The sequence below is a fragment of the Carassius carassius genome, chromosome 14 (assembly GCF_963082965.1).
Source record: "Carassius carassius chromosome 14, fCarCar2.1, whole genome shotgun sequence".
In the NCBI taxonomy this organism is placed as follows: Eukaryota; Metazoa; Chordata; class Actinopteri; order Cypriniformes; family Cyprinidae; genus Carassius; species Carassius carassius.
This window is the reverse complement of record NC_081768.1, coordinates 6240588-6267564: the sequence shown is the minus strand read 5'-3', so window position 1 is coordinate 6267564 and position 26977 is coordinate 6240588. Positions and strand designations below refer to the sequence as shown.

General features: G+C 34.7%; 4 protein-coding genes across 6 annotated transcripts in view; 2 read left to right on the top strand and 2 right to left on the bottom strand.

The window, feature by feature from the left end:
• st3gal7 (ST3 beta-galactoside alpha-2,3-sialyltransferase 7) overlaps window positions 1-15011 on the bottom strand; it is a 44099-nt gene extending 29088 nt beyond the window's left edge. Inside the window, exons 1-7 of the mRNA XM_059565830.1 lie at window positions 14881-15011; window positions 14575-14734; window positions 14309-14429; window positions 12664-12989; window positions 11804-11990; window positions 11511-11651; window positions 10989-11322 (exon numbers count right to left, since the gene is read on the bottom strand). Coding sequence (XP_059421813.1) covers window positions 11086-11322; window positions 11511-11651; window positions 11804-11990; window positions 12664-12989; window positions 14309-14429; window positions 14575-14708 — 1146 coding nt within the window. The 5' untranslated portion in view covers window positions 14709-14734; window positions 14881-15011 and the 3' untranslated portion in view covers window positions 10989-11085. The remainder of the gene's footprint in view (window positions 1-10988; window positions 11323-11510; window positions 11652-11803; window positions 11991-12663; window positions 12990-14308; window positions 14430-14574; window positions 14735-14880) is intronic.
• hps1 (HPS1 biogenesis of lysosomal organelles complex 3 subunit 1) lies at window positions 3493-10080 on the top strand. The gene is made up of 18 exons (XM_059565828.1): window positions 3493-3656; window positions 4198-4319; window positions 4504-4638; window positions 4863-5005; window positions 5147-5255; window positions 5334-5494; window positions 5610-5709; window positions 5788-5857; window positions 5979-6034; window positions 6802-6954; window positions 7205-7384; window positions 7607-7683; window positions 7966-8094; window positions 8191-8256; window positions 8397-8541; window positions 8860-8973; window positions 9067-9149; window positions 9421-10080. The coding sequence occupies exons 2-18, from the start codon at window positions 4203-4205 to the stop codon at window positions 9581-9583; spliced, it is 2001 nt and encodes a 666-aa protein (XP_059421811.1). The 5' UTR covers window positions 3493-3656; window positions 4198-4202; the 3' UTR covers window positions 9584-10080.
• Window positions 15012-16350: 1339 nt separating the features above from the next.
• ankrd2 (ankyrin repeat domain 2 (stretch responsive muscle)) lies at window positions 16351-19120 on the top strand. Its single transcript, XM_059565474.1, has 8 exons — window positions 16351-16847; window positions 17161-17310; window positions 17448-17552; window positions 17874-17972; window positions 18063-18161; window positions 18242-18340; window positions 18426-18524; window positions 18618-19120. The coding sequence occupies exons 1-8, from the start codon at window positions 16779-16781 to the stop codon at window positions 18696-18698; spliced, it is 801 nt and encodes a 266-aa protein (XP_059421457.1). The 5' UTR covers window positions 16351-16778; the 3' UTR covers window positions 18699-19120.
• Window positions 19121-20976: 1856 nt separating this feature from the next.
• morn4 (MORN repeat containing 4) lies at window positions 20977-25440 on the bottom strand. Of its 3 annotated transcripts, XM_059565471.1 has the most exons (6): window positions 25290-25426; window positions 25054-25121; window positions 24822-24900; window positions 23733-23847; window positions 23507-23616; window positions 20977-21646 (listed from the first exon to the last, which is right to left on the bottom strand). In XM_059565471.1, exons 3-6 carry the CDS (start codon window positions 24886-24888, stop codon window positions 21498-21500), a joined length of 441 nt encoding a protein of 146 aa, XP_059421454.1. In that variant the 5' UTR covers window positions 24889-24900; window positions 25054-25121; window positions 25290-25426; the 3' UTR covers window positions 20977-21497. The 3 variants fall into 3 exon arrangements, with proteins under 3 accessions (XP_059421454.1, XP_059421455.1, XP_059421453.1); XM_059565472.1 differs by lacking the exon at window positions 25054-25121 and having other exon boundaries at window positions 25290-25440; XM_059565470.1 differs by having other exon boundaries at window positions 25054-25429.
• Between the last annotated feature and the right edge of the window lie 1537 nt (window positions 25441-26977).

The following is a 26977-nucleotide window of genomic DNA, read 5'->3' as shown; positions in this document are numbered from 1 at the left end:
ACAATGTATGGTATGACTCTTTAAGAGACTGTCCTGTGAGATTTAAGCTGCATTGTAGTATTCCAGCACATGTTCAGGAGTGCACGATAGCAGGATAAAAGCAAGCTAAGAGCTCGGTGATTTATACAAGAGCCTGAACACAAAGAAGTACAGAAATAAATTGTGACAGTGCGCTGCAACTAGTAACCCAAGACTGAGAGCTTTATGTCTCATCAGGTCAGGGGGAGAAGATCAACTCGCTAGTCTTCAAAGGCTCGGCAGGGTCCTCATCTCAGCGCTGGAGGGTTCACAAAGGGAAGGAGCCAGTTTGCAGCGTGTACACCAGCAGATGTTCCCTTTCCAAGCAGCTGGGACAAGACTTTGTTGAGGAATGAGAGCGAACTGTGGTGTCAGAACAATCATGTGCAGTACTAAGTGATGAGAACCATTTGCACCTGAATGAAACTCAGATTTAGATAAAGGGAATTTTGATCTCTTCTCATCAAAGCTGGTTCAAGACCTGTTTTAAATTATATAGCCATGTAAATACGTTATGTATTTGGAGCAAACCAAAATACATCGCCTTTATGCAGTCATTAAATGAACATACTACCTGTTAACTGCACTAAAGTGCATAAAAAATTAACTTCATGTTATAAAACAAAACATGCCTGCAGTTCACATTTGGTTCATCTTAACACACTCAACGTGGTTCACTCATAAACAGAATCCAGACTCATTCACACTTGGTCAAGAGTCACAAAGTCTGACATGACGCAGCAGGCCTTTACATATTTACTGAACTTTAGAACACAAGAACCATCAAAGTGGTCACTAACCTGCACTGCAAACTGCAACTAAAATAAATTATAATTTTTACATATTTAACCAAATAAATTGTCAAGCCAAGAGTAATTTATTTAAGATGTAAATATTGCATTAGATATTAACAAGGGTGAAGGTTTGATTTTGGCATCGGTGGGGACATAACTGTGGACAAGAGATATTTAGGCCTAATCATTTGATCAAAATTATTGCTAGGGACAATTGAGTAGTCGCCGAAATTTGTAGGGACCTGGACATGTCATGATGTCCTATTATATTTCATGCCCTTGAAAATCATAACATGTGATGTCCAACTTTGGAAACTAATTCTATCCTTATGAAGAGGTACAACTCTTCAACAGAACTCAAACAGTAATGAGTTATTCCAAATTTTACAAAAAGCTTATGGGCGTGATTATAATATAACTCAGATATTGAAATTAGGTGCTTTTTTGTCACTCTTCTGATGAAGATGTCATATAGGTTTTTTTTGGCAATGTACCCACACAGAGAAATTTTGGTCACATTTTTTTTATGATCCTAATCTCATTTTGTTAGTGACATTTCTTTCTGTTTAAAAGATTTTTTCTTTGGGTTGTTTGACTAAACTTTGTAAGAGAATATTGGAAAATATAACTTAATTAATTTGTGTTTACTGCTTGCTAAATTTCACATACATAAAAATCTGGCTCTAAACCTGTAGACATATTGAAACTAAGTTCTGTTAAACCTAAAGCAGTGAAAACTGCACTTCTATATTCATGTGTCCTATTAAGGTGAAATAAACAAAAACAAAACATGTTTACTATAGTTAAACCATGGTAAACTAATTAACCAAGGTTTTTCTAAACTAACCATAGTTTAACCATGGTGTTTATAAAAAAAAAAAAAAAAAGACTAATACTTTTACTATAATAAGACCATGGTTAATTTTCTTAAATGGTTTTGTATTTTTTTCTTTTTTCTTTTTGTTTTTGTTTTATAACTGTACTGCCTAATGTTTCATACTGTTTAATTTTAAACAGACACAAACTGTTTAATTTAAAAAAGAAACTCGCACCGAAGTTCCGATCTGAATCAAAAGATTCATAAATCATCATTTAAGAGACTTTGGCGCACGGAGCATATCGCGGATCAGCGAACCCACTCTGAAGTTCTGATCTGAATCAAAAGATTCACGAAAACTCCGAAGTTACAAATCAAAAAAAATTTTTTGGCAGTATTGAAATGGGTAGATTAAGTGTTGGGTTAGATGTAGACATTAATAAAACACAATATAATAAAAACAATCTAAAAACATTACATCTAATCTAGAAAATTACATTTCATTGTTAGTTTCCGGGTCGGAGGTGTCTCCCTTCTAGCCACAACACCGTTTTTTTTTTTAGCGTAGGCTATTTACATTAACTTCTCAGGCTGGTTGATACTGGTAGGGACTAGCCTCTCTACTAAATTGTACGCCCATGTATATTGAGAATTGTTAATTTATTGAAATTTAGACCTCAAGATCATTTTAGTAGTCACTAACTTGGCCACTAATTTAAAGTGCAAATAAATAAATGAATTAATGATGATTGAGTAAATAAATAAATAAAATACAATGAATATATATATATATATATATATATATATATATATATATATATATATATATATATATTGTAATGTTTGACTTTGATAAATATAAAATCAAATAACATTTTAAACAAAGATTAATTTATTTGAGATGCAATACTGCATTAACAATTATTTCCAGAGAATATATTTGGACCAAGAAAAAGAGAATTTTGCATAAAATAAAATAAAATAAAAATAAAATAATAACTTAATGTTTTCTTAAACAAAAAACAAAAAACCTCTAGGTGCACATTTAAGTTTTGTTGTGCCAGGGCAAAATGTCCTGACTGACCTGCAACCTTGGTTTAATTATGAATATGCATGATCCTCGTGAAGCAAGCAGGTAGGTCTTTGTCATCTGATCAAAGCTGACAATCAGCAGCATGGATTCATATACAGACATAATGAAATGTGACGTGTCTTTCTCTGTATATGATGTGGACTGGAGCTCTGCGAAGAGTCAAACTACCTTTGCGTGACTTCCCTGGCTTTGCCATGCATACTGTAACCAAACCCAGCGTGAAAATGTTTATACTTTTGACCCTATTTGGAGTAGCCAGAACCCATCCCCCTCAAACCAAGATGGTGGATTTCATGGTGTTTATACTATGCATAAGCCAATTACATAGAGGGTTAAAGTTGATACAATGTTAAATTCCTACATGTGTGTGTCATAAACTGAACAAAGAAAAGGTCAAAGCACCAAAATATTTATTCAAAAGTACATACAGGAAAAAACTGAAAGAAAGAAAGAAGTGTATGCCTAGGAGCATCTTTGTTTTATACATATATTTTTTATACTTTTAAAGTGACTTTTCGTGACTTTTTAAAGATTATTGGATTATGTTTTACAAAAAACACTGTTTCAATCTTTCTTAATATTTTAATGTGTAACTTACTGTTTTATCCACTTTCCTTGATACGGTATCAAAACTAGGCAATTAAATCTTTTTCTTCTTCTTTAAATAAAGAAAGAAAGAGTTTGAATTAGTTTATTATGTGAATGAGTAGTAAAGGAGTCACGCGCTTCAGATCCGCTGCGCATGATCTGAATTCCAGACGTGTCGCGCGCTCGCAGCTGATCATCACATCACGTGACGCTCTCACACACACATTACGGAAGCGCTGCTTCAGTTCACAGTTTACAAAAACTGTTTGTTATTCTGTGATCTACCAACTGGATCAGGATTCATTCGCAATGATACTTTTCTGTTGCAGAAGTGAACTTTAAAATAGTAAGTTTACTTTAATAAAACATATGTAAACTAGAAGGTGTATTGCAAAAAGTTCTCGCTGAATTTTATGGCTTTCTGTGAATTGGGCATCATTTGGATCGTGAGCTTTAGTTTCTTTCTGGAGGAACCGAGAGGTGTGGTGTGGGCTTTTGTTGCAGTTTAGATGCGACCACAGTATCGTCCAATAAGGAATTGTGCACTTGTTTGCATTGTATTATTTAGGAACAATTCTTACTGAAAGATTAAGGAAGTACCGATATTGATTTAAAATTCCTGAAATATTTGTTTTTAAGTCATTTTGGTGTCTTCAAGAAGCGGTTATCCCATTAGGATTCATTCTGTCCCTTTAATAAATAAAATGCATATATTATTGTTTGTAATATAGGATTCAATTACAAATAATTAGGTTATTTTTAGGACCATAGGTGCATTGAGAAGTTTATGAGACTGATGTGTAAATGAAGCCCTGTTAGAATTTTGCAAAGTGAAAGATACAGTAACTAGGATGAACTCTTCTTCTAATAATTGCATTTGTGTTCAGGTAAAATGAAGTGTCTTCTGGTGGCCAATGAGAGCGCAGAGGTTCTGTTCTACTGGACTGACACCGAGTTCGAGCAGCGGGTTCAGGGGCAGTATGGAGTTTCCCAGGAGGAAGGAGAACGAGTGAGATGTTCAGAATGAATCCTATCTGACTTAAAGAAACATGAAACAGAGATCTTTAAACATAGAAAAATATTTAATATAATCTTTTATGATATATTATGATATGTACTGTATATGTGTGCATACATGCATGTAAGTGTGGAATATTGAATGTTTATTAATATTATTTTTCATGTGTTCTCAGCTGCCTGCATTTGAGGACAGCATTAACACTCTCTTCGCACCCATCATCATCTCCTGTAGCACCATGGTGGACCGGCTCGGGGAAAATTACACCTCCTTCAGTACAGAAAACAATCATATCTACGTTCTGCATCAGGTAATCCACAGCAGGATGAAAGAATCATATGATCTAACTTAATATATAAGCCATTTAATGAAATTTAACAATATAAGTTATTTATATTCTATAGACCCCCCCCCCCCTCCTTTTTAAGAAATAATGTGTATTTTTCAAACTCTTATACTATAACATTTCCCAACTTTTTAAATGATTCAAATCAATCTGACACCAGCATGCTGATGTTGCTCTCTGTCATGCAGTTTGAGGAATGTCTGTACATTGCTGTGAATGGAGACGGAGATGAGACCGAAGAGGATTTGAAGAGGAAGATCTTTGTGATGAAGAAACTCACAGAAATCATGTTTGGCATGGTGACGTTGAGCGGTTCCCTCTTGAGGAAAGAGTGAGAACTGCATTTTCAGTTCAACCCCAGATTGTAGTATATTAGTATAACTAGTCTCATTGGATTTCACTTCACATTATTATTATTTGAACTGAAACCTATACAAAAAAATAATAATAATTAAAACGTTTTATTTGTCAGATTGCGCCCTCAAGATACAGAGCAACGGAACCGCTTATGGAAGAAGCTACGAAGCCTCTTGGAAACATACAGCCGCTTGCGAGAGAATGACCAAAGCTTTTTAGTAGAGGTGTGTGGAAGTGCTGTTTTTTAATTAGTTTCATGCTAGTTTTAGATTGTGTATGAAAAGTTTTCTGCCTCTGTTCAGGCGGTGGAAAGGTTGATCCACCCGACCCTTTGTGAGCAGTGCATTGAGTTTCTAGAGCGTCGTCTAGTGCAGCAGATCAACAGCAACATGGACAGAATGGGCGAGGAGGTGCTACATGCTTTCATACTGGTGCACACCAAACTGCTGGCCTTCTACTCCAGGTACAGCATACGCTGACTGAAACCATGATGTTTTGACCTCAACATCAGAAGGAGGTGACAATATTGTGCCACAGTGAACTTTGAAGTGATCTCCGATTTCTTACTTTTTGTGCAGTCGAAATGCCAGCAATCTATACCCCTCTGATCTCCTGGCTCTGATCATCCTGGTGCAGGATCTTTATCCCAGCAAAATCAACCTAGATGACACTTCTGAGGTTTGATATCTTTTGCTTATAGTCACAGTTGTTGTTTTTTTTCTTCATTAAGGTCTTAAATGTTTTCTGTATTCTTAGGAGTTAGAAAGCAGTTCAGTTCCTGAGGCATTCTACACACCTGAGCCCTCTCCTCCTGAACGGGAATCAGGTGACAAAAATGCATAAACTTTGTATCTAATGCAGTGACATTCGGATCAGTTTTCTGAAATGATTGGTGGTATATAATTACAAGCTGCATGTGTGAATATTTTTATGTCTTTAATGCATAGTCCGACAAAGAGGTGACAGTCCTCCTGTCTTCCAGTTTGTTGATCCTGACGTTCAGGTGAGCTATCTGTTTTTCCCTCACTGTAATACGATCTGTTTATGTTCAGCAGTTTGTAAGTCAGTATCTTAAAACTTTTTGTTCTTCAAAGAATCCTGAAAACAAGTAAAACAACCCAAAGGGGGGGGGGGTAAATATATAGGTATTCTGAGTGGTGCTTAGATTATAAAGAGTACTTTCACAAAAATCTAAAATATTTTATAATCTAAAAATAATCTAACAAAAAATCTTTAATCTATAAAATTTATTAAAATGAAAGAAATATATGAACATTGTTTTAATATATATAATATTTACACACACACTTATATAACCTAATACAATACATTTGTTTAAATATAAAACATTTAACAAACATTAACCTTATCAAATATGATAAGGTAGCACAAAATTTTTCAGCTAATAATAATAAGAAATCTTTCTTGATCAGCAAATCAACATATTAGAATGATTTCTGAAGGATCCTGTGGCACTGAAAATTGGAGTAGTGATGCTGAAAATTCAGCTTTGCATCACAGGAATAAATTACATTTGAAAATATATTCAAACCAAACATTTTAAATTGAAATAAATAATATATCAATCAATAGAATAATATTTAAAATACATATTTTACTAAATTCCGGTTTTGGACTATATTTTTGATCAAATAAATTAAACAAAAATCAATAACATAAATCGTACCAAACATTCAAGCTTTGTAAAGATGGTGTATGATGTGTATTTATAGAAGAGTTTCTCACATATGTAAGGTCTTATGATTTTAGATGGCAGAGGACAGTCTGCAAACTCTTGAAGCTCCAATCCCTGACCCTTCAGCCCCATATAGGGTATTCCTGGAAGCCAAAGAGTGTCCCATGCCTCACTCCATGTATTGCCTACCTCTCTGGCCGGGAATAACTCTAGTGCTGCTTACCAAGGTGATTATAGGTCATTATTAGACCTATAAAGCAAAGACAATTTGCACTGTATATATGTCTTGTTTTTTTTCTTTTTCTTTTTTTTTAAGAGCACATTTGTACAGACACTGTTTTTAATTCTATTGAAGCACAAGATGCTCTTTAGGATCGTTTTCAAATCATGCTAACTAACATGATCATGTAGGTTTTACATAAATGTATGGAGTTGCTAGCTCAATTTTAAATTTTATTTACACATGCATATCAACAGATTCCCAACAGTCATGTGGCAACATCTGTATGCTACTTCCTGGAAGCTTTCGTGAAGTTAGAGAAGAGGTTATGTGAGGGCCATGAAGGGGCTGCGGCCATGCGGGGTCAGCCCTCTGTCCAGGAGCAGCGGAGCAGACTGGAAAAGTTAATCAAAACCTGGGCCAGCATGGACATTCAGGTCAGTGGACAACAGAGCACACACTTCATCAGATCCACTTTACAATGTGCAAGAGCTAGAGATTTAAAGTTGAATAGTTTTTCAGTTCTGAATAATTCTATTTATTAGCATTGTTTATTTAGTTTCGGAAATGTATTGGTCAGAAATGGTGGGAACCCTGTAGCTATAATATATATATATATATATTTTGTTGAAAACTTGACTCTTCATTTATATATTCAGACCTCCCAACTTCAAAATGCGTGGACAGACTTTAAGAACAAGGCGTTCAGCAGATCAGGATCTGGATTCACAAGAGAGTAAGTGCGGTTCTCTTTATTAATAAACTACAAAACTCATTTTAGGATAAATTCACTCATTTGATCTTGGGTAAAGTCAAAATTTAGACTTATTTAGACTTATGCATTTAGCAGATGCTTTTATCCAAAACGACTTACAGTGCATTCAGGCTATCAATTTTTACCTATCAGGTGTTCCCGGGGAATCGAACCCCCAACCTTGCGCTTGATAAGGCAATGCTCTACCAATTGAGCTACAGGAACACTAAAATAAAATGTGACCATTGATCTGTTGTTTTGCAGTTTGCTGCCCTCTTGTCGAAACATGAAGACTCAGTTGTGTGGAGTGTACAGGCAGTTTTTTGCAGCTGAGTGCATGGGCAGTCAGCGATTGGCTCCTCATCTTCAAGAACGAGCTCTGAGCATGGTCCAGTATGTCTGAACATACACTTCAATAGTACTGAAGGATATTTCCTTTAATGTGCCTTAACGTTAAATAAAAAAACGTTTCTCTTACATTTGTTGCAGAGAGAAGTTAATGGACTGGAAGGATTTTCTGCTGGTGAAAAGCAAAAGAAATATCACAATGGTGTCATATCCTTTTTTTCTACCATGAGTATTTTGGTTGCCTATCCTCCCTTCGATCGATTTAGATGGGTTGCATTCACACTTCAATCTTGAATCATTCTTCTCTTGTCATGTGACATTATTATAATCTTTAACAATGGTCTCACATATTTGGAAGAGTTTCCAGGTCTCATCCACTTTATCTATGTGGATCGTTCAAATGGTCAGATGATTGCACCCTCCCTAAATGTGACCGATCGCACCGTCTCCGAGCTCGGAAAGGGGCCTCTAGCTGACTTCGTAAAGAACAAGGTGTTTTTGTGCTTGTTTCATGGAATATTTATTGTAAAGATATCAGCATATTAGAACGATTTTTTAAGGATCGTGTGTCGCTGAAGACTGGAGTAATGATGCTGAAAATTCCGCTTTGTGTTACAGGAATAAACTACATCTTAAGATATCTTAAAATGGTTAATGTAAATTGCATTAATATTTTGAAATATTACGGTTTTTACTGTGGTTTTTAATCAAATAATTGCAGTCTCTTTTGAAAGAGACGTCTTTAAAAAAACATTTAATCAGTTTCACTAGTTACTGATTCTATGCCATTCTCATCATGATTCTTTACAGGTTTGGAGTCTTGTTGCAACAGCACAGCGGTATCTGCAAAAGGGTTACACCACCGTGACGCTCCGGGATGGGGATTATTTCTACTGTTACTTCCTGTGGTTTGAAAATGAAACGGTAAATGGCCGTTTGCGTCATCTTTACAGTTGCTAGAATATATCTAATGAAAAATACATGGTCGGTGCTGATGAGGTTTAAATGTTTTGACAGGGTTACAAACTGGAAGTGATAGACATACCCAGCTCCCCAGATGATGGCGCTCCAGTAGGAATGCTCACCTGTGATTATTACAGGTATGACATAGGATAATAAAGAATTAATATAGAAATGATTTTCACTCAGAAATCACTTGTAAATTACACAAAAGGTTACAAAGCAATGGCTAGTAGAACATTGAGTAAAATGTTACATTTTGAAATGGAAGAACTAAAATAATATTTTCTTGTAAAACATGATGAAATAGGAACCCTAACACTTATTTCTAAACATACTACATGACACCAGATGAACTTTCTTTAATTCATGTATTTTATTTCTACTCTTTTTGTTTTGATGGCGGGATAGGAAGCTGCTGCGGTATTACAGCAAAAAACATCAGAATGAGGTGGTGAAGTGTTATGAACTGTTTACTGTGCATCTGGGTGTGATTCCCAATGAATATATTCTTCAGCACTGCAGTCAGCTGGCCCGTAAACTGTGGGAGCCCACCCGTATCCCACTCCTGTGACCCACACGGCCCTCAAAAGACTATGGTCCATGCAGCCGTGTTCACTTTATTCATGATCTGTAACCTACGTGGAGAGTTTTCTAAACTTTCTGCACAAGCACTTCCTTTTTTAAAGTAATTGCAGAAAATATTGTGTCAGTAAACCAAACACTGCCCTTCTTGTACTTGCAATGAAACTGAGTGTAATGTGCAAGTGAACGTTCTTAAGGTGCTTATAATGCAGAAATATGTCTGCTATTAACAGTTTATTTTTGTAAAACCAGGACCAAATAATAAAAGACAGCACTCCTTTTAAAAATGTAATTACCTTTTAAAAATGTTATTTCCCAGATTTGATCAGGTATCTGGCTTAGCAATGTTAGTTAGCAGATTTACAAAACTGAATTTGAAAAAATTATCTAAAGGACAGTCTTAATAAATAAGTAATAAGTAATAAAAAGTATAATAAATAAAATTAAAGCTGAAATGTACAATTTAAGTCTTAAGCATTCTTAAAGTTTGTAGTTTTAGTGCTCAAGTGGTTAAGCATTGCGTTAGCATCGCAAGGTTGTGGGTTCGATTCCCAGGGACCACATGTTAAAAATGGTAAAAAATGTTAGCCTGAATGCATTGTAAGTCGCTTTGGATAAAAGCGTCTGCTAAATGCATAAATGTAGTTTTGTGTATTTTTGCGACTTTGGTGCCCCCCGCAGTTAAATGAGTGGAATTCACTGTCGGAATTGCACTTTTTTTTTTTTTTTTTTTTTTGGTGTGTGCCATAAAGCAATCCGCCCTTTCGCGAAACAAATAACGGAGCGTAGGAATAATAATAATACAGCCATTCGCCTCCTCATTAGAAGTAAGTGTACCATCAGAATGATTTTGAAACTGATATTTCAAAGTAAAAAATAATAATAAAAAATACGTACACTTGATTCAAGGAAATAATTTTCATTTATTTATGCAGCAGTCAAAAATAGCGATTTCTCTCCTTCACACAGTTTTTGTGTTTTGTATTTTTTTTTTTAATCCTCTGCACTTTTAAAAAATATGTGATATTTCACTGAACTGATTGTTATTACTAACAGGAATATGCCATTTGTATTTTGCTATAATATTGCTTTTATTTATACATAATGTTCTGATTAAAAGTTTTTACAAACTATGTAATCAGTTTTTCAAGAAAAATAAATAGTAAATAATCATTTATTAAGATAAAATCTTTTGTCATCCTTTATTAAGCTGTATTTAAACAAGGTCTATAATAGTAGCTTTGGTTTAAGTAGTAATTTTCACTTGTTTAAAATAACTTTGTATTTTACTGTATGTTATTGGGTATAGTCAATGATGTATTTTACCCAAAAATGGCAGTTTTGAAAATTCTACATCAAAATGATGAGATTCATTGATCCTATCGCCTTTTGACATTTAAAGGTTGCCTGTTTAAGTCCAGCTTTCTGGACCGTTTTCTGCTGTTTGTCATCTCTCTTAACTTTTAGAAACATGGGAAGTTTCTGCAGTCGTCACAGTGCACCAGTGAGGTCTCGCACCACTCCAGATTTGACCAGCTCCCGCAGAAAGATGGTCTCAGCGCTGACATCGTGAACTACCTGTGTGTTCATGGCATCCATGCGGATAGAGCCGTAATAATGCAGCAGAGCTCCAGGGTGCTGCAGGTCGTATCCAAATCCAGCTAAACTCACCTCATCACACATCTGCAGGGCCAGAACTGCTGCCGTTATACCCAGCGTCGGCACAATCTAACAAACAAAACATGAAACTGACTTCAATTGACATTGCTCTCAGCAGAAGATTTAGAAGAAGTCTCAGGAAACCTTCATCAAAAGGAAAGACAGGGAAGAGTTTATATCTATATCTAGTAACCTTTTGAATTGAAAGATGGTTATAGTTTGAATTTGCACATTTGAAAAGTCATCTTCGTTCTGACCTTTTTCTGTTGCTCTGCATAGGTTTGCAGCACCTGTCCAGTCCTGTACATGATTTCAGGATTTAGGATGCGGACATTTTCTGGTTGAAGAGGTATCGAGTCTATTACATTCTTCCAGAACCACAATTTAGACCACCAACTCTACAGACAGAACATTTTAGAAATTAAAAATGATACTTTTATTTGAATTTATGACCATTTGTTTTAACTTTAATGTAATCTATATACTAGTGAACTCCCAAAATACTCTTTAGAATGAGAATATACTTTCCAAAAACTTCTGCGTTACTCACCAAAGGCTCTTTGGTTACTACAGAGATAAGCCATGCTAAATCTAAACTCTTGAAAGCCACCAAAGCCACCACTTCAGTACTCTTATATTCTTGTGACTGAGAAGGAGCCCCTTCTGGATAAATGAGTCGAATGGTAGTTCTAGATCCGGCATCTTTTTCATATCCAAATACTGGAGCATTGTTCACTCTGTAGGTATGAAGAGTAAAATATTCATAGCTATACAATTAGTTTGGGTGAGTTAATATTCCTTGCAATCATAGAATGATTTCTGAAGGATCATGTGACATTGAAGACTGGAGTAATGATGCTGAAACTTGGCTTTGCATCAAAGGAATAAATTACATTTAAAAATATGTGACACTGGACAAAAAAAAACAATCTTAAGTTTCTTGGGTATATTTTTAGCAATAGCCAAAAAAAAAAACACTGTATGGGTCAAAATGATAGATTTTTCTTTAATGCCAAAAATCATTAGGATATTAAGTAAAGATCATGTTCCGTGAAGATATTTTGTAAATTTCCTACTGTAAATATATAAAAACATAATTTTTGATTAGTAAAATGCATTGCTAAGGACTTCATTTGGACAACTTTAAAGGCGATTTTCTCAGTATTTTGATTACCCTCATATTCTCGGGCAATATTTTCCATATTGTCCTATCCTAACAAACGATACATCAATGGAAAGCTTATTTATTCAGCTTTCAGATCACGTATAAATATCAATTTCAAAAATTTGACCCTTATGACTGGTTTTGTGGTCCAGGGTCACATATATTATCCAAGTTGTAAAAAGATTTCACAGTATTATTGTTTTACTGTATTTTTGTCACCCATATATGTTTGTTAATGAATTAACCTGATGATGATGTTGTACTGGTCTATATGAGGGCCAAGATTTTTGCCGTGTAAAATGCCACCACTTCCAACCACCACGCATCTCCTGCAGGTCTCTGAGCCAGTGGGCACAGCAGTATAAGGCAGGGCTTTCAGGGCCTGAGCCACCATCTCCTCACTACCCTGCAGACCCAGAGGAGGAGGCAGTCCCCAGTCTCCTGTGCCGTTCTCCAGGAACACGGGAATCTTCAGAAGCCCAGCGGGTATAGACATCGTCCTCAACCTCTCCACACTCCAGCTGCTGCGGCAGGACTGAGACAGCAGAGCCGCTGACCGGTTCAGCAGAGCCTGAGGTGTGTACAAATGAGAAGGGTTTACAACATTGAGTGAGTATCAGAAGTTATTAAATATGAATTAGTTTCATGACTTATTTATATATACACTACTGTTTAAAAGTTCTTAAGAAACTAAGATTAAAAAAAGCTTTTATTTAGCAAGCAAAATACTTTTATAATGTTACAAAAATGTGTATTTCAGTTAAATGCTGCTCTTTTGAGCCTTCTATTCGTCATTATATTAACGAAACATTTATGTTTTATGGTTTACACAAATATATTTAAGCTGCACAACATTGATAATAATAAGATATATACTGTAGCCTGGAGTAATGGGAAATTCAGCTTTGCCGTCACAGAAAACATATGACATATTAAAATAACGGACTTATTTCAGTATATTTTATCTTTTCACAGTATTACTGTTTTTGCTTTATTTTTAATTAAATAAATACAATATTGGATAGCATTTTTCTTTCAAAAACATTTGCATATAACTGTTCCAAATCTTATTAACATTAATGTATATTTATTTATTTGGCAAGTTTCATAATTCATTATTTATTGAGTCATTTAATGATGTTTACTTATTAAATCCCCTATACTATAAATCCTTTATAGCCCCAACATAAGTTAACAATACACATGTTTACAGTATGAAGAGCTTTATATATATATATATATATATATATATATATATATACATATATATATATATATATATACACATATATACATATATATACATATATACATATATTATTTATTCATTCCTTCATTTTAGGGGTAATAATAATGTATGTAAACTCCACATAAATTATCTGAAGAAAAAAAAATCATCTTAACAACACATACACTCTAAAAAAATGCTGGGCTAAATACAACTGAGCTAATGGGTTACGGCACATAAGGTTGGGTTAAATATTTAACATTTAAAGGGTTAAACATTTGTTGGGTTACACATTTAACTTTACTTGTTTACTACTAAAGATCACTTTTAGATAACACTTGATTTTCCTGCCCTGTCTCAAGTATTTGTTACCCAGATATTTGTTTTAAAGATTTTTTGAGGCCTAAAAAAAAACAGTTAACTTGGACACAGTTAAATTGAGTCAGTGTTTGTGAAGCTTTATGTAATTTATCTCACTAAATTAATGTATGGGCATATCAGGCGCACGCATACTGCATACAGTTGAGTTTACAAATCTTCTCAATCCTGCAATAATTCAAAGTGGTATATCAAGTCGCCTTGATCATAATAAGTAAGGTCACACTTTCTTCAAATTGACTCAATTCTTCAGTTTCATGTGATCAAGCGGTGAATGAGAGTACCAGAGTTTCAGCAGAACTGTCATTCGTCCAGATGGGCTCTGGGGCTGGCAGATACGCAGGAACCAGAATGGCCGAATAACAGCTCAACAACAGAGCAATGCTTAAAATGAAGTTGTTCCTCCTGAAATCATAAAACAGTGTTTCAGAAGCTCTGTGCTTTATGGGTTTTAAGGGAATGTGTCTGTACAGGTCATGAAATTTCCAGTGCAGAATGTGAATGGCTAGCATGTTTCATATGTCACAGTGCTTATCTCGGACAAACAAACCGGCTAATGAAGAATTCTCTGGACTCTGCCCTGCTGTGTTGGGTGGTTGGGCTCTCCAAGCTGCTGGCTTCCGGTAACAGAGGAACGCTGTCTTCGTCATTGTCGTTAACGCTCAAGTGTTTAAGAGTCACCATTTTTTCAAACCAATTCCCAACTACACCTGTCAGTTCGGAAATATGAATTGAGGAATCCTAGTTTGTTTATTCTGTAGAGTCAATGTTTGACAACCTCCTTCAACGTTCTTCATTCACGGCACATTTAATCTAAAAGCTTTATGCTTTATCTATGTTTTGTGTTGCTTCTTACCTCTTATTTCAGCTGCTGTCTTCTTTTCCCAGGTGTAGCGATAGAAACATGTCGGTGTTGTATTGAAAATGAGCTGCGCTTTTGTCCCTTTCACTCACTGCCGTGTTTGGTCTCGTTCTGATCCCTCCTCACAGTTAATCATTTATCCATCTCAGAGGCTTCTCTTTGTATACCACAGTGCTTTATCTAGTCTACAGTTCAAACAACCACACAATTCCGTTTATGATTGTGCTTGATATTATTCCTAAAAGGTCCTTTATATCCTGTATACAGCTATTGCTCAGAGCAAAAAAAGAAAAATACATAAATAAAAGCGTAAAAATCATAGTAACTCACCATAAGTAACTAAAATTTTTTGACTTGACTAATTTGCTACTAAGGAAAAATTCTCAGACTTAAGATATAACTTAAGTGCTCAATCTCAGGTATTTAAAGATTTATATGTATGTATGTATGTATGTATGTATTTTGAAGTCTGTTAAACTCTTGTTGGATTAAAAATAAAGCAAAACTAATATTATAAATTATTGCAATTTAAAATAACTTTTTATTGCTATATATTTTGAAATCTACTTTATTCCTGCAATGCAAAGTTGGTTCTTCAGCATCATTACTCCAGTCTTCAGTGTCAAATGATAATTCAGAGATCATTCTAATATGCTGATTTGCTGCTCAAAAAACATTTCTTATTATTACAAGTGTTGAAAACAGTTGTGCAAATTTTTGTGTAAACCTTTTTTAATAATTCTTCGATGAATGGGAATTTCAAAAGAACTGCTTGATCTGAAAAAGAAACTAAAAAAAAAAGTTCCATTTTTGATTGATTTGATGCATCCTTGATAGTATTTTTTTAAAGGAATATACACATACACACACACACACACACACACACACACACACACATATATATATATATATATAGCGAAATAGAGGGAAATCTTTATTCAGTTGGCATGAAAATAATCAGATCAAGGTTGCTGATTATTTAAACTATTATTGCTATATTTTAATATTTTACAAAAAGACAAAATATGCATCAAACTTGATTTAATTGGTTATGAAGTCTAAAAAAATTAGTTTTACTACTAAATTCTGTAAACTTTTAAACAAATATTTGAATAGATGTTTTCAGTTTCAGTAATTTCCCTATAAAAATTCAATCTAAAAAAGTAAAAAAACAGCTATTGGTAACACTTAGCATTTAATGACTTGAAGAACATAACGTTTTTCTAAAACCAAACCAAACAATTAGGAGGCTATTTACTCTTGTCACATATTCCACATGATTACTTGCTGTTGCTCAGTGCTTGCTTGGTACAGTTTGTTTTGGTTTGGTCAAATGATTATGCTTTTATTTCAGTTAATGTTAGCTTGATTTCACCTTCACAACCACGAGCTTCTGTTCTTCCTTCCTTCCTTCTCTCAAAAACTTAATCATAATCATACATTTGTGTGCATTCTTGCCCACATACACCTAACAGGATGTTCCTGAATGCCATTCAGCGATTGGACATTGTGTGTTAACAGGCGTTCTTTGAAACTAGAAGGCATTTATGAAGTATCACTTGACACTAATAAAAGACTTATTAATAACATAATCTCCAAAACAGGGTGTTTATCGGGCCATGATTCTTGTAAAAATGGACTCCCATTGTGTGGCAGAGGGCAGGCCAGTCGAGGTGGACGGCACCGGCTTGAACGGTGAGCTCATGGTCGCATTTGTGTGCGATCCAGCTCCTGTCCACAGCTGTCACACAGGGCCTGACGTGGCTTTACATTCCTGCTGTGAGCTATAAGTCCTGTTCAGATCTCAGTCTGGCAGGTCTGCTGGCATTAGTGAAAGTTTGCGACTTGCAAATACTCTGGGTTAACTTCTTTCTATATTTTATTTTGTCATAATGGACGAGAACATCCTCTGGGCGACGTCTGTGGTTGATAGAAGAGCGGCTCTTGATGAACGGGAGGAGGTACAGGATTTTTAGAAGTCTTTAAATAGATTTACGTTTAGGTTTACTTTAGTTGTTAAGATATTTTGTTACTTGCATTAAAAATAGGGCAATATACATGCTGTAAAAAAATATTCCACCATGTGTGCATACACAGAATGCTGTATTGGTAATATTATTGACTGATATCAGAATTGGCATCTTATATCAGTTTTCACAATCCTTTTAATTAAAAAAAGGATGAACCAATTTTATTGTAAGAAGTCTTCATCGTGTGCTATACGAACAAAGACGGAATCAGTCAGTGATGAAGAGAAGTGAATTCTTCATGCAGGCAGAGGGTCAAGTGAGAAAGATCTCCTCTGATCTGAGAAGTGAGATTGTTGATCTGGGGGGTGCAGAGAACATTATTGAGCTGCGTATGAAGAAGAAGATCAGGAACAAAACCGCAAAAGCTCCCAAAGACCCAATGGATGTTCCAGTGGTGAGAGAAACCCATCTGCCTTTCTTTATTATCCTTATGTGACTTTGAATGTTGCATACATTAGAAGTCTTATGGTTATTTTGTTTATTTATTTATGATTTGATTAAGCTTCAAAATTAATCTCTGGTGTTTATCAGGAACCTGTGGAACAGGATGAGTTTTTAAAAGCAGCAGCTCAGGGAAAGATTGAAGTAGTTGAGAAATTTCTGGAAGATGGAGGAGATCCCAACATCTGTGATGAGGTGCAATATGTCCAGTGACATGTTCTATCTATGATATTTTAGTATCAAGATATTGTCGTTTTTTTTTTTTTTTTTTAATTCTATTTTGAAATTTGTATTTTAATTTTAAAACGTAGTTAAAGCTTTGGTAATTTGGTTGTGTTTTTGTCTTTTTTTTTAGTTATTGTTATTTTTATTTTTTTATCAGTTTTTATTTATTTATTTTCAATCTGAGTTATTTTAGTACAATAAAAAAATATTAGTGTCTATTATCAGTAACAATTTTTTTTAATGGTTTTAGTTAACTGTAACAACCATTTCTCTTCCTCTGTTTTGTCTTAGTTCAAGAAAACAGCCCTGCATCAGGCTGCTTTGGAAGATCATGCTAAAATATTGGAAAAATTACTGGACAAAGGTGCTGATATCAACTTTAAAGACCGGGTGAGATCACTATATAAGTGTTGGTAACGTGCATTAATTGTTGAAATTATGTTGCGATTGTACTGATTTGGTTTGTTGCCGTCGGTTTAGCTGGACTCCAGAGCTGTACATTGGGCTTGCAGAGGTGGAAGTCTCTCAGCACTAAAGGTTCTTCAGGACAGGGGAGCTGACATCAATGTCAGAGACAAAGTACGGCAAAATACTGAAAATTATATAAAATTAAGATGTATTAGAAGTATTATAAAATGTTATAATTCTCTCCCGTACAGTTGCTTAGCTCACCTTTGCATGTGGCCACACGGACAGGTCACAGTGAAGTGGTCCAACATCTTTTAACCAGTGGAATCAATATTAATGCCAAAGATTGGGTAACAGATTAATAATACATGAGGAAAACAGTTGTACTCAACATGCAGATTCTTTTTCAATCAAAATATTTTTTTTTTTTTAAAGGAAGGAGACACGGCACTGCATGATGCTGTCAGATTAAATCGATATAAAATTGTCAAACTCCTTATACTAGCAGGAGCCGATATGCAGATCAAGAATGCTGTAAGTACAGTTCAGGATGAGAAGAGAAAAATATTCATCTGTTATAAAGAAAATTAAAAGCTGGATATAAATACTTAATTTTCTTGTATTTAGGAGGGCATTACGGCCACAGAACAGGTGAAGCAATGGCAGTTTGACACAAAGGAGACACTGGAGAAACTAGAACAGATGTGAGAGGTTGGTCTGGTCTGACAGACTCATGGAGATGCATTGGATTCATTAGAGCGTCTGTGAACAGGTGCACAGCTGGAGAACAACCCCACCTCTGTCTGAGTAACTATTTACTTTCTGTGTTAATTAGTGATGAAAGGTGCCTGTCCTCACTAATTCATTAGTATACTGGATAAATGAGCTTTTATTAATCTATATACCAATGAGGCTTAAAATGTGTATTTTGTATATTTGCAGGAGTTATTATTAAAAGAGAGCATGGTAAAACAGGTAGGGTCCAGAAACAGCAAACAGTAACAGCAGAGACAAGGCAAAAGAGAATCCATGTATCATTCCTTCATTCGTATTTTTTAATTTAATATTGAAAGTAGAAAAATGATAAAACGGCTCATTATTGTTTTTTTTGTTTTTTTTTTGGAATAATGATGCTGAATTTTTTTTTTATATATTAAAATAAAAAACAATTATTCTTAATTGTAATAATATTTCACATTCTTACAGCTTTTACTGTATTTTGATAAATAAATACAGCCTGGTCAGCATAAGATAGCTTTTTTCAATTATATTAAACAAATCAACTTTTGTCTGGTATTATTGAAAAAAATTAATAAAAATCATATTCTATTTAAATGTAGAATTTGAACAGGTGATCATTTTAATGTTTTGTAATGCATATCATTACATCTTAATGTTGCTGCTTATCATATTTCTGCATTACTCAGGTGAACATGGTTGATGCATTATATTATAAAAGTTGAGTGTCAAGATGGTTGGTAATAAGAAAATATTTACCACATTAGCATGTTGACTAGTTTGCAAGCTTTGTCTTTCTGAAATGAGAAATGCATGCACAATATTTGGTCTATTCAACTTCTGCATAACATATCTTTCATTTGAAACATATTTAACATGCTATAGTTTTGTCTATGGCTTACTGTGCCAGGGCAGGCTCATTGCTGTGCATAGTTTCCTGATGCATCAGATGACAAGGCTTTGGGTGGAGGAAACTGATATGCCCATGTGTGAGACATACGTCATCTGTGCTTATTATATAAACACAATCTGCCAGCCGGAAAGCAAACATTTGCCCCAATATAAGGTTGTTTATGAATCAACAATCCAGCTCTTCTCTTTGTAGTTACTAGGTGTGTGTTTTGCTGCTGTATTAGAGATGTAATCCATGGTCTGGCTCATCCAGTTCCCAAACTGATCTTTTGGCCTGTTGTCATGAAGGGTTTCCCTGTGTGTCACTGGCAGTCTCGCAGATAGAAACATCACAGTGTGCCTGTGAATCGCTTGTCTAAAGCACTCAGTTGTTCTATGATTAGAAAGCTTTTAGTCACACACACACACGGTAGTGGTGGATAAGTGCTCTGTGCCGTTAATATTCTGTTAACTTATTCTTGAGAGAGGAATAACAGGCTACACATGTTCAAATATAAATGGTTATGTACTAAGGAATTAATTTGGATGAATCTCTGGGGTCAGTGCCATTTATTTTATTTCCAAAACAAACAAAAAAAAGACTGCTTTTAATTAGCATTAATGCATTTAAACTGATGTGACAGTAAAATACATTTATGAACAGTTACAAAAGATCTTAATTATAAAGAAATTTTGTTCCTTAGAACTTTCTAGTTATCAAAGATTCCTGAAAAAATGTTAAGCAACTGTTTTCAGCATTGATAGGAAATATTTGTAAAGCACCAAATCAGCATATTGGAATAATTTTTTTAAGGATCATGTGACACAAAATTCAGCGTTGCTTTCACAGAAATAAGTTGCATTTTAAAATATACTAAATTAGAACATAAAATGTTATCATGAAAGAAAAAGGAGGATTAAAAAAATGAAACATCAAATTTAGATCAGGTGTTTTTTGTTTCTGACTTTTATTTCACTTTATTTTTCATGTCAGTCTTTTGATTCTCTGCTCAAAAAATAACAGTGCAAAATGCTTTTTGGTGTCAGTAGATTTCAGATGATAGTGACTAAGGCTTCTGTCTGACACTGTGAATGATGGGAATAGTGAACCATTAGCAGTCAGTTTGGAAAATAAAGTAAACACACATAAATCAGTCATCAAATATCTGAAGTGAATGTATATCTGCCCAATGACCAAATACTTTTAAATAATTTCAAATAGTTTTCTGTAATGTACAAGAAAAATACAACTAAAAAGAGTCATAATATCACATAATGTGTTAGTCAATTACACGTACTCATTGTAAATGAATGAAATTAACAAATTAATAAGATATTAAGATTCCCGTCACCGCTGTTGTATATCAGTAAAAAGATTTTAATCCAGCAATATTGACTTTTAATGCAATAACTAAGGCAAATGTGCAATAAAGAATATGTTGATTCAAACAAACAGACAGTTACAATAGTAACAATACAGTCAAACACAAGTGATACAATCGCAGACTCACAAAGGCAAATTTCATATATTTACCAAGAAAATCTTCACGTGACAGGCCTCTGTACCTGCAATGCCTCCGATGGTGACTTGAGTTTATCCATGCCTCCATAACAAACATACAGAATTTTGTGATGTTTTAAGCCACAGAGGAAACCAAGGCAGAGCAACAGTGTGAGAGAAACAGAGGCGTGTGGAATCGAAACACTTTGCTCCATCCCTGAGGGTCTGATGGGTCTCACATATTTTTGAGCTCCGTTGTTTGGCGACGGCAGAGATCACCCCTGAACGCAGATCCACAGTCTGCTTTGACTTCTTAACTTGTGACCCTGCCTGATCTGAAAGCCACAGTTAGGGGTGCTCTCACTGAGGTCAGTCTGTCATACAGAGAGGCCGCGGGCAGTGGATGCTGAGTTCTTGGCTCTCTGCACCACAGCCTGACACTTTTCACGTTTCTGAAGCTTGTTGTTCTCAAACACTCCCTCATTTCGCGGAGCACCATGGGAACCATCTGGAAATGTCAGCAGCCCTATGAAAAAAAAAACATATTTATTCATTAAAAACAGCTGTTATGCTGCCTTACATTGCAAACTTACTTCTTATCATGAATGCGCTGGTTTGTAGTGCAAATAGTTTTACCATTTGTTATTCTTTTAGTTATCTGAATCTGAAGTCTCACACATTCACAGAAAATCTCTTACTTCCACATTTCAAAATAAGGTGGATATGCAAGAGTAAATCTGTCTGTATTTTTACATGCACAATTTTTCATCAGTCAGAATTAGTAAATGTTTTTTTATTTGATGACATTTCTTTAAAAAAAGAAAAGAAAAAAAAGCTACATAAAGCTTCTCTCTGTCTCTTTTTATTTTTTGCAAATAGTTAGTAAAGATTTAGTTTGTCATAAATCACCATCTCAGGAAAATGTTATAGGGTTTCAAATCAAAATATGACTTCCTGTTATTAAACAGGATATAGATTTTATACACATCTGGACATCAGGACTAAAAGCATGTTTATTATGCATTTTGGGAGACACGACTACTGAATAAGAAATAAATCATATATCAATATTCTTATGAAATAATAGATATTATTATGAAAATCTGTCCAATTATTACTCCCATTATTACTTATTTTTTCAACATGCTGTCCCAACAGCACATTAATGTGCAAATTAAGTAAAGTGTATAGATCACATTGTGTTTATTGGGAAAACCAGTTTATGGAAATTTTACACACATGCTGCATAAAGTAAAATGGTATATCAAATCATTTTGTTATATCTTTTATAACATAGTTGAGAATCATCCTTCTACAAAGTATGGTATAAAAAAATCCAGAAACCTAAAAATTGATTGGTGATTTAAAAAAATAAAATCCCATTGTTCTTGCCTTTTCATGTCTATTCATGTCATTTTAATTTTTTTAGAGTCCTGGTATTCTCTACAGAGGATATAGCATAACTTATATTTACATATTATCTTTCAATTTCTTTTCTTATGCACTAAACAATGTAATGACATGGAAAAAATACATTTTTTTTTTTATCCTCTCAGGAGGATAATTCCAATGCATGTGTCATAAAGGTTTGCATACTTTAGCTAAGGAAACAGGGTTGTACTAGAAATGCAAACAGTAACATTTTGTTTGTACAGTAAACGTGTGTGTGAGAGAGAGAAAGATCATGAATTTTGCTTATTCAGTACTCAAATGTTATAGGCTATCCAATACAGTGGAATACTGCAATAAGTTTAGTATACCACCACTATTAGTCAAACATATATATATATACACACACACATACATACACCCTCATTGGGGCTGAGGCCCACTAAAATGAAAATCCTAGAATCGCCCGTTAGCCACCAACAAGTTTCTAAAATGTGAAGCGTAAATAAACATATGCAAGTCTGCAAGATGGAAAATTATGTAAACTTACAATTCGTGGCACTACGCATGTACGTGTGGGATTTTTTAATCTAATTAAGAAAATTGTCAGATTCAAGCATTTGCATGCCTATTTTTTTTCTGCTTATCGGTTTATTTCAGGTCTACACCTGCCTTTCAATCAGATAAAAAATTGAATTCGGATAGAGCTCAGTCAGGTGTGTGTTTCCTAAAGAATTCTTTTTTTTTTCCTCGCTTAATTTGGGCGTTTTTTAATTTTTATTATGATAGGAGATGTTAGAGGAGACGGGAAGCTAAGTGAGAGAGAAAGAGACGGGGTTGGGATTGGGAAAGGTTCTCGAGCTGGGATTCAAATGGCACGAGATATCACGCAACACTGTCCACAAGGCCACTCCCTTCAGTTTATTATTCAGATTATAAACACATCATTTGGGTGCATGTAAACAAAGCTATTGTCAAATTAAGGTGGAATATTTACCATATCCTTCTACACGGCCACTTTTGAATTCTCCTTCAAATTTCATCCCGTCAAACCTGCTGAAGATTCCGACCCCTTGGAATTTTCCCTGGGCGAATTCACCCTCGTACCTGTTAATTAGAAATAGTGGTGTTCACCTCCTAAATAGGGTCACCGTGTCACTGCCAACATGTTCATCTCCGTTTAAGTAAGTATGTATTTTGAATCTGATCACATGGTCACTCACCTGGATCCATCGGGAAAGATTAACACCCCTGATCCATGAAACAGGCCATTCTCAAAATGACCTTTATAACAGGTGCCATCAGCAAACTTCAGCTCGCCTTTACCGTGCCGCCGACCTGCACAGCAATCACACTGCTGCTTAAATGAACATTGAGTTTTCATCCAATAGACGAATTCTATGGACCGCTCTCTAGTGTGTTAAAGGCTCCGATAATTAGTACTATAATTAGAATGTCATTCCTACTTGAGATCGCACCTGCATTTATTACATAAGCAGTTTGGATCATTAAGCAGTGTGCTACCACCACCTCAAGCCATGCCGACCACAATTCCCGTAGTAATCAGAAAAACACAAATCTTGTGAACATGTTTAAGCATGTTAATATATGTAGTAGAGACTGTTGATGGTTCGCACTCTGAAAAACTAGACAAAGTCTTTAACAAAAAGAATCAATCATTTTATTAGAGCAAGAGCAGACGTTTCAGCCATCCAGCTATTCTCAATGCTCATAATGATAATTTATCATTATCATATTATTTAAAAATAATATATGTAGTGGGACGGGGCTGGGGCTAGTTGTCACACTTTTTTCTCTAGTGAATATTTATCAGCCTAGGGTAAATTTAATAAGACATATACCTTAAAGTTTTGGCTAAAAAATAATAATAGCCAAAAGTGTTATCACAACGCAAACCTGCCATTAAACAGCCTATTGTAAGCTTTTCATTTAACATTTAATCAATAAAATATAACTCGATCAGTCACTACCCTTAAAACAAACTGTCCTCAGATCATAAATAAAAGAAACAATATAGATTAATATAAGATAACATTAAATCTGACAGTTATAAACCTCTTTCATAAGGTTTCAACATTTTCAGATATACAGCACAAGTAAAAACAATTATGCTGATATTTTCTGTAGCAATCACAGAATGTCAGATCTTATTGGTAGATAGAATTTTTTTTGTATCTGTATTTTTTTTTAATAATGAATAAAAGTTAAACATATAAAACACATTTAAGAAAATGTATCAAAAAAAGTATTGAAAATTCAAAGCAGTGTAAAGTGTTTCTGAAATATCTTGCCTTCCTTCCATTCTCCGGTATATTCTTCTCCACTGGAATAAGTGAAGGAGCCCCTTGTTAATGTCATACCTACAGCAAGCTACAGACAAAACAAATAAATATTAGGGTGGCAGAACTGACATAACAGAACCAAATGATTATAAACAGAGGCAAACCAAACCAATTCTATTTCATATGCATGTACAGTATTATTAAATATTGAATAGGACATCACCAATGCCCACACACAAACCTTATTGGGTGAGGTATAGTGCTCAGTCTAATACAGTAGGACCCACGGTAGTTGACTTTCACCCAACACTGTATAATTAATAGAGTAGCCGGTCATTTACACTGAACCAAAACGATAAAACATTTACGGACTGAAAGAAAGCAGCGGCAGAGGTGACGTCATCCAGTCTCTTATTCACAGCCTGTGTGAAGCCGTTCTGAAGCCATTTGACGGCAGCAGATGAACGTATCATTCACCTGTGATGTTTCTGTGCAGTCTCAAGAGCATGAAAGCCTTTCGCTTTGTCCAGCGGATCCGCAAAGGCAGAATCGGGTTCTTGCTCGCCGGTGTTACGGTTCCTCTCGATGAATCTCTCTCTAGCCTGAAGATCTCGCGTTGTTTTGCTGCGCGCTTCTCTCAGCCAAGAGCATCTGGATGTGTGCTGAGCGCTGATTGGCTGATCAATGACTACAGTACACATAGGTCTTCTGAATGTGACAGTGACACGAACTCGGAGTGCTGTTGTTTACTAAGGCAAGTATGTCCATTACTACTACTCGCACATTAGTGCTCAAACTCTTTTTTTTGACACATTAAATAACCTCCCTAAACGCCCAAGCAACCGCTTAGTAACAACTTGTCGACAACCCACAAAGCCGACACGATGACAAGTATTGTAAATGTTTTTTAGGCCTAGCCTATATTTTAAAATAAGTTGCAGAGTTTTTTGTATAAATGTACATCTAACAGAAAGAAATATAAGATAATTTTTAGAATAGATTTGATAAATAAACTAAAATATGCCCAAAGCCCCTTTAAAAACTACATTTAACTCGGTTCAAATTAAGTTTCAACTTCCTGAGAGTTAACGTTATTTGTTTTGTTTATTTGAGCGGAATATTTTGAGGTTTATACTGTAGGCCTATAAACAGGCATTGCTTGACAGGCATTTATATTTAATGACTAGCTCGATTAATTTAGCATTCTGTGAACTGTGTTTGCTGGGTTGGTAATACATCCATTTATTATTTTAGTAAACCATTTGAGTAAGAAATTGCCCTGGATGTCCAATTTGTTATTGAGACACCTCCAAAAGATTCATTTGGCATTTTAATGAAATCATTATTTGGCCCGTTCATTAACTTTTTATTAGTGATGTTATTAATTGTCTGAGGAACTTGATCCTCACAATGTAGTCTTGCAGACTACAAGATGCTACTGACAATGTCCACCATTATTGCCATAAAATTAATTTAGCACACTATATAGAAATCTACCTTATAGCAGGGCATGTGTTCAGACTATATGGGGTAAGTTGTCACAGTTGGAACATCTACTGTTTTAATGACACATATTCAAGACAGATACCTTTTAGTAAAATATGAAGTGCTATGCACTGTATATAGGGCTGCAAGATTATGACAAAAATCATAATCTCTTTCCATTCTCTTGAAATTGTAATTGCGATTATTAATTACAATTATCACAATTTACATCGAATGATGTTTATGCAATTTTTTGATGCAACTGCATGCTGTATTTTTATATGAAAATATAAAAGCTCAAAACACTATAACTGAAAAATGTTTAGTGCTTTTCTATAGTATTAAGCCTAGTCAACTATACATCGGATTGTTTTCTTCTTTAAATTATAAAAAAGTAAAAATATGAATGGTATTTATAATGTTATACTAAAACTAAAATTACAATAATCAGAAAAACCCTTAAGATAACATGTAGAAAGAAAAATAAGCATATCTTAAAACGCAGAGTATTATGGACTTTGAACGATTAATTGCCACTTCGAACGATTACGTAATTGTGGCATCCATAATTGTAATCGAGATTAGAAATTCGATTAACTGCAACCTTTGAGATATACAGCAGTCTTCTACAATATATATGCATTTTGAACAACTATGAAACAAAATAATTCTTCAGACAG

Excerpts from the sequence above, each read along its gene's own strand:
- hps1 (XM_059565828.1), top strand. The coding sequence starts at position 4,203 with ATGAAGTGTCTTCTGGTGGCCAATGAGAGCGCAGAGGTTCTGTTCTAC. Across the intron at positions 5,256-5,333 it reads ACCAAAGCTTTTTAGTAGAG|GCGGTGGAAAGGTTGATCCA; the intron begins GTGTGTGGAAGT and ends GCCTCTGTTCAG. Across the intron at positions 8,257-8,396 it reads AGAAATATCACAATGGTGTC|ATATTTGGAAGAGTTTCCAG; the intron begins ATATCCTTTTTT and ends CAATGGTCTCAC.
- ankrd2 (XM_059565474.1), top strand. The coding sequence starts at position 16,779 with ATGGACGAGAACATCCTCTGGGCGACGTCTGTGGTTGATAGAAGAGCG. Across the intron at positions 17,311-17,447 it reads ACCCAATGGATGTTCCAGTG|GAACCTGTGGAACAGGATGA; the intron begins GTGAGAGAAACC and ends GGTGTTTATCAG. Across the intron at positions 17,553-17,873 it reads ATCCCAACATCTGTGATGAG|TTCAAGAAAACAGCCCTGCA; the intron begins GTGCAATATGTC and ends GTTTTGTCTTAG.
- morn4 (XM_059565472.1), bottom strand. The coding sequence starts at position 24,888 with ATGACATTAACAAGGGGCTCCTTCACTTATTCCAGTGGAGAAGAATAT. Across the intron at positions 23,617-23,732 it reads ATCTTTCCCGATGGATCCAG|GTACGAGGGTGAATTCGCCC; the intron begins GTGAGTGACCAT and ends TCTAATTAACAG. Across the intron at positions 21,647-23,506 it reads TGGCCGTGTAGAAGGATATG|GGCTGCTGACATTTCCAGAT; the intron begins GTAAATATTCCA and ends TTTTTTTCATAG.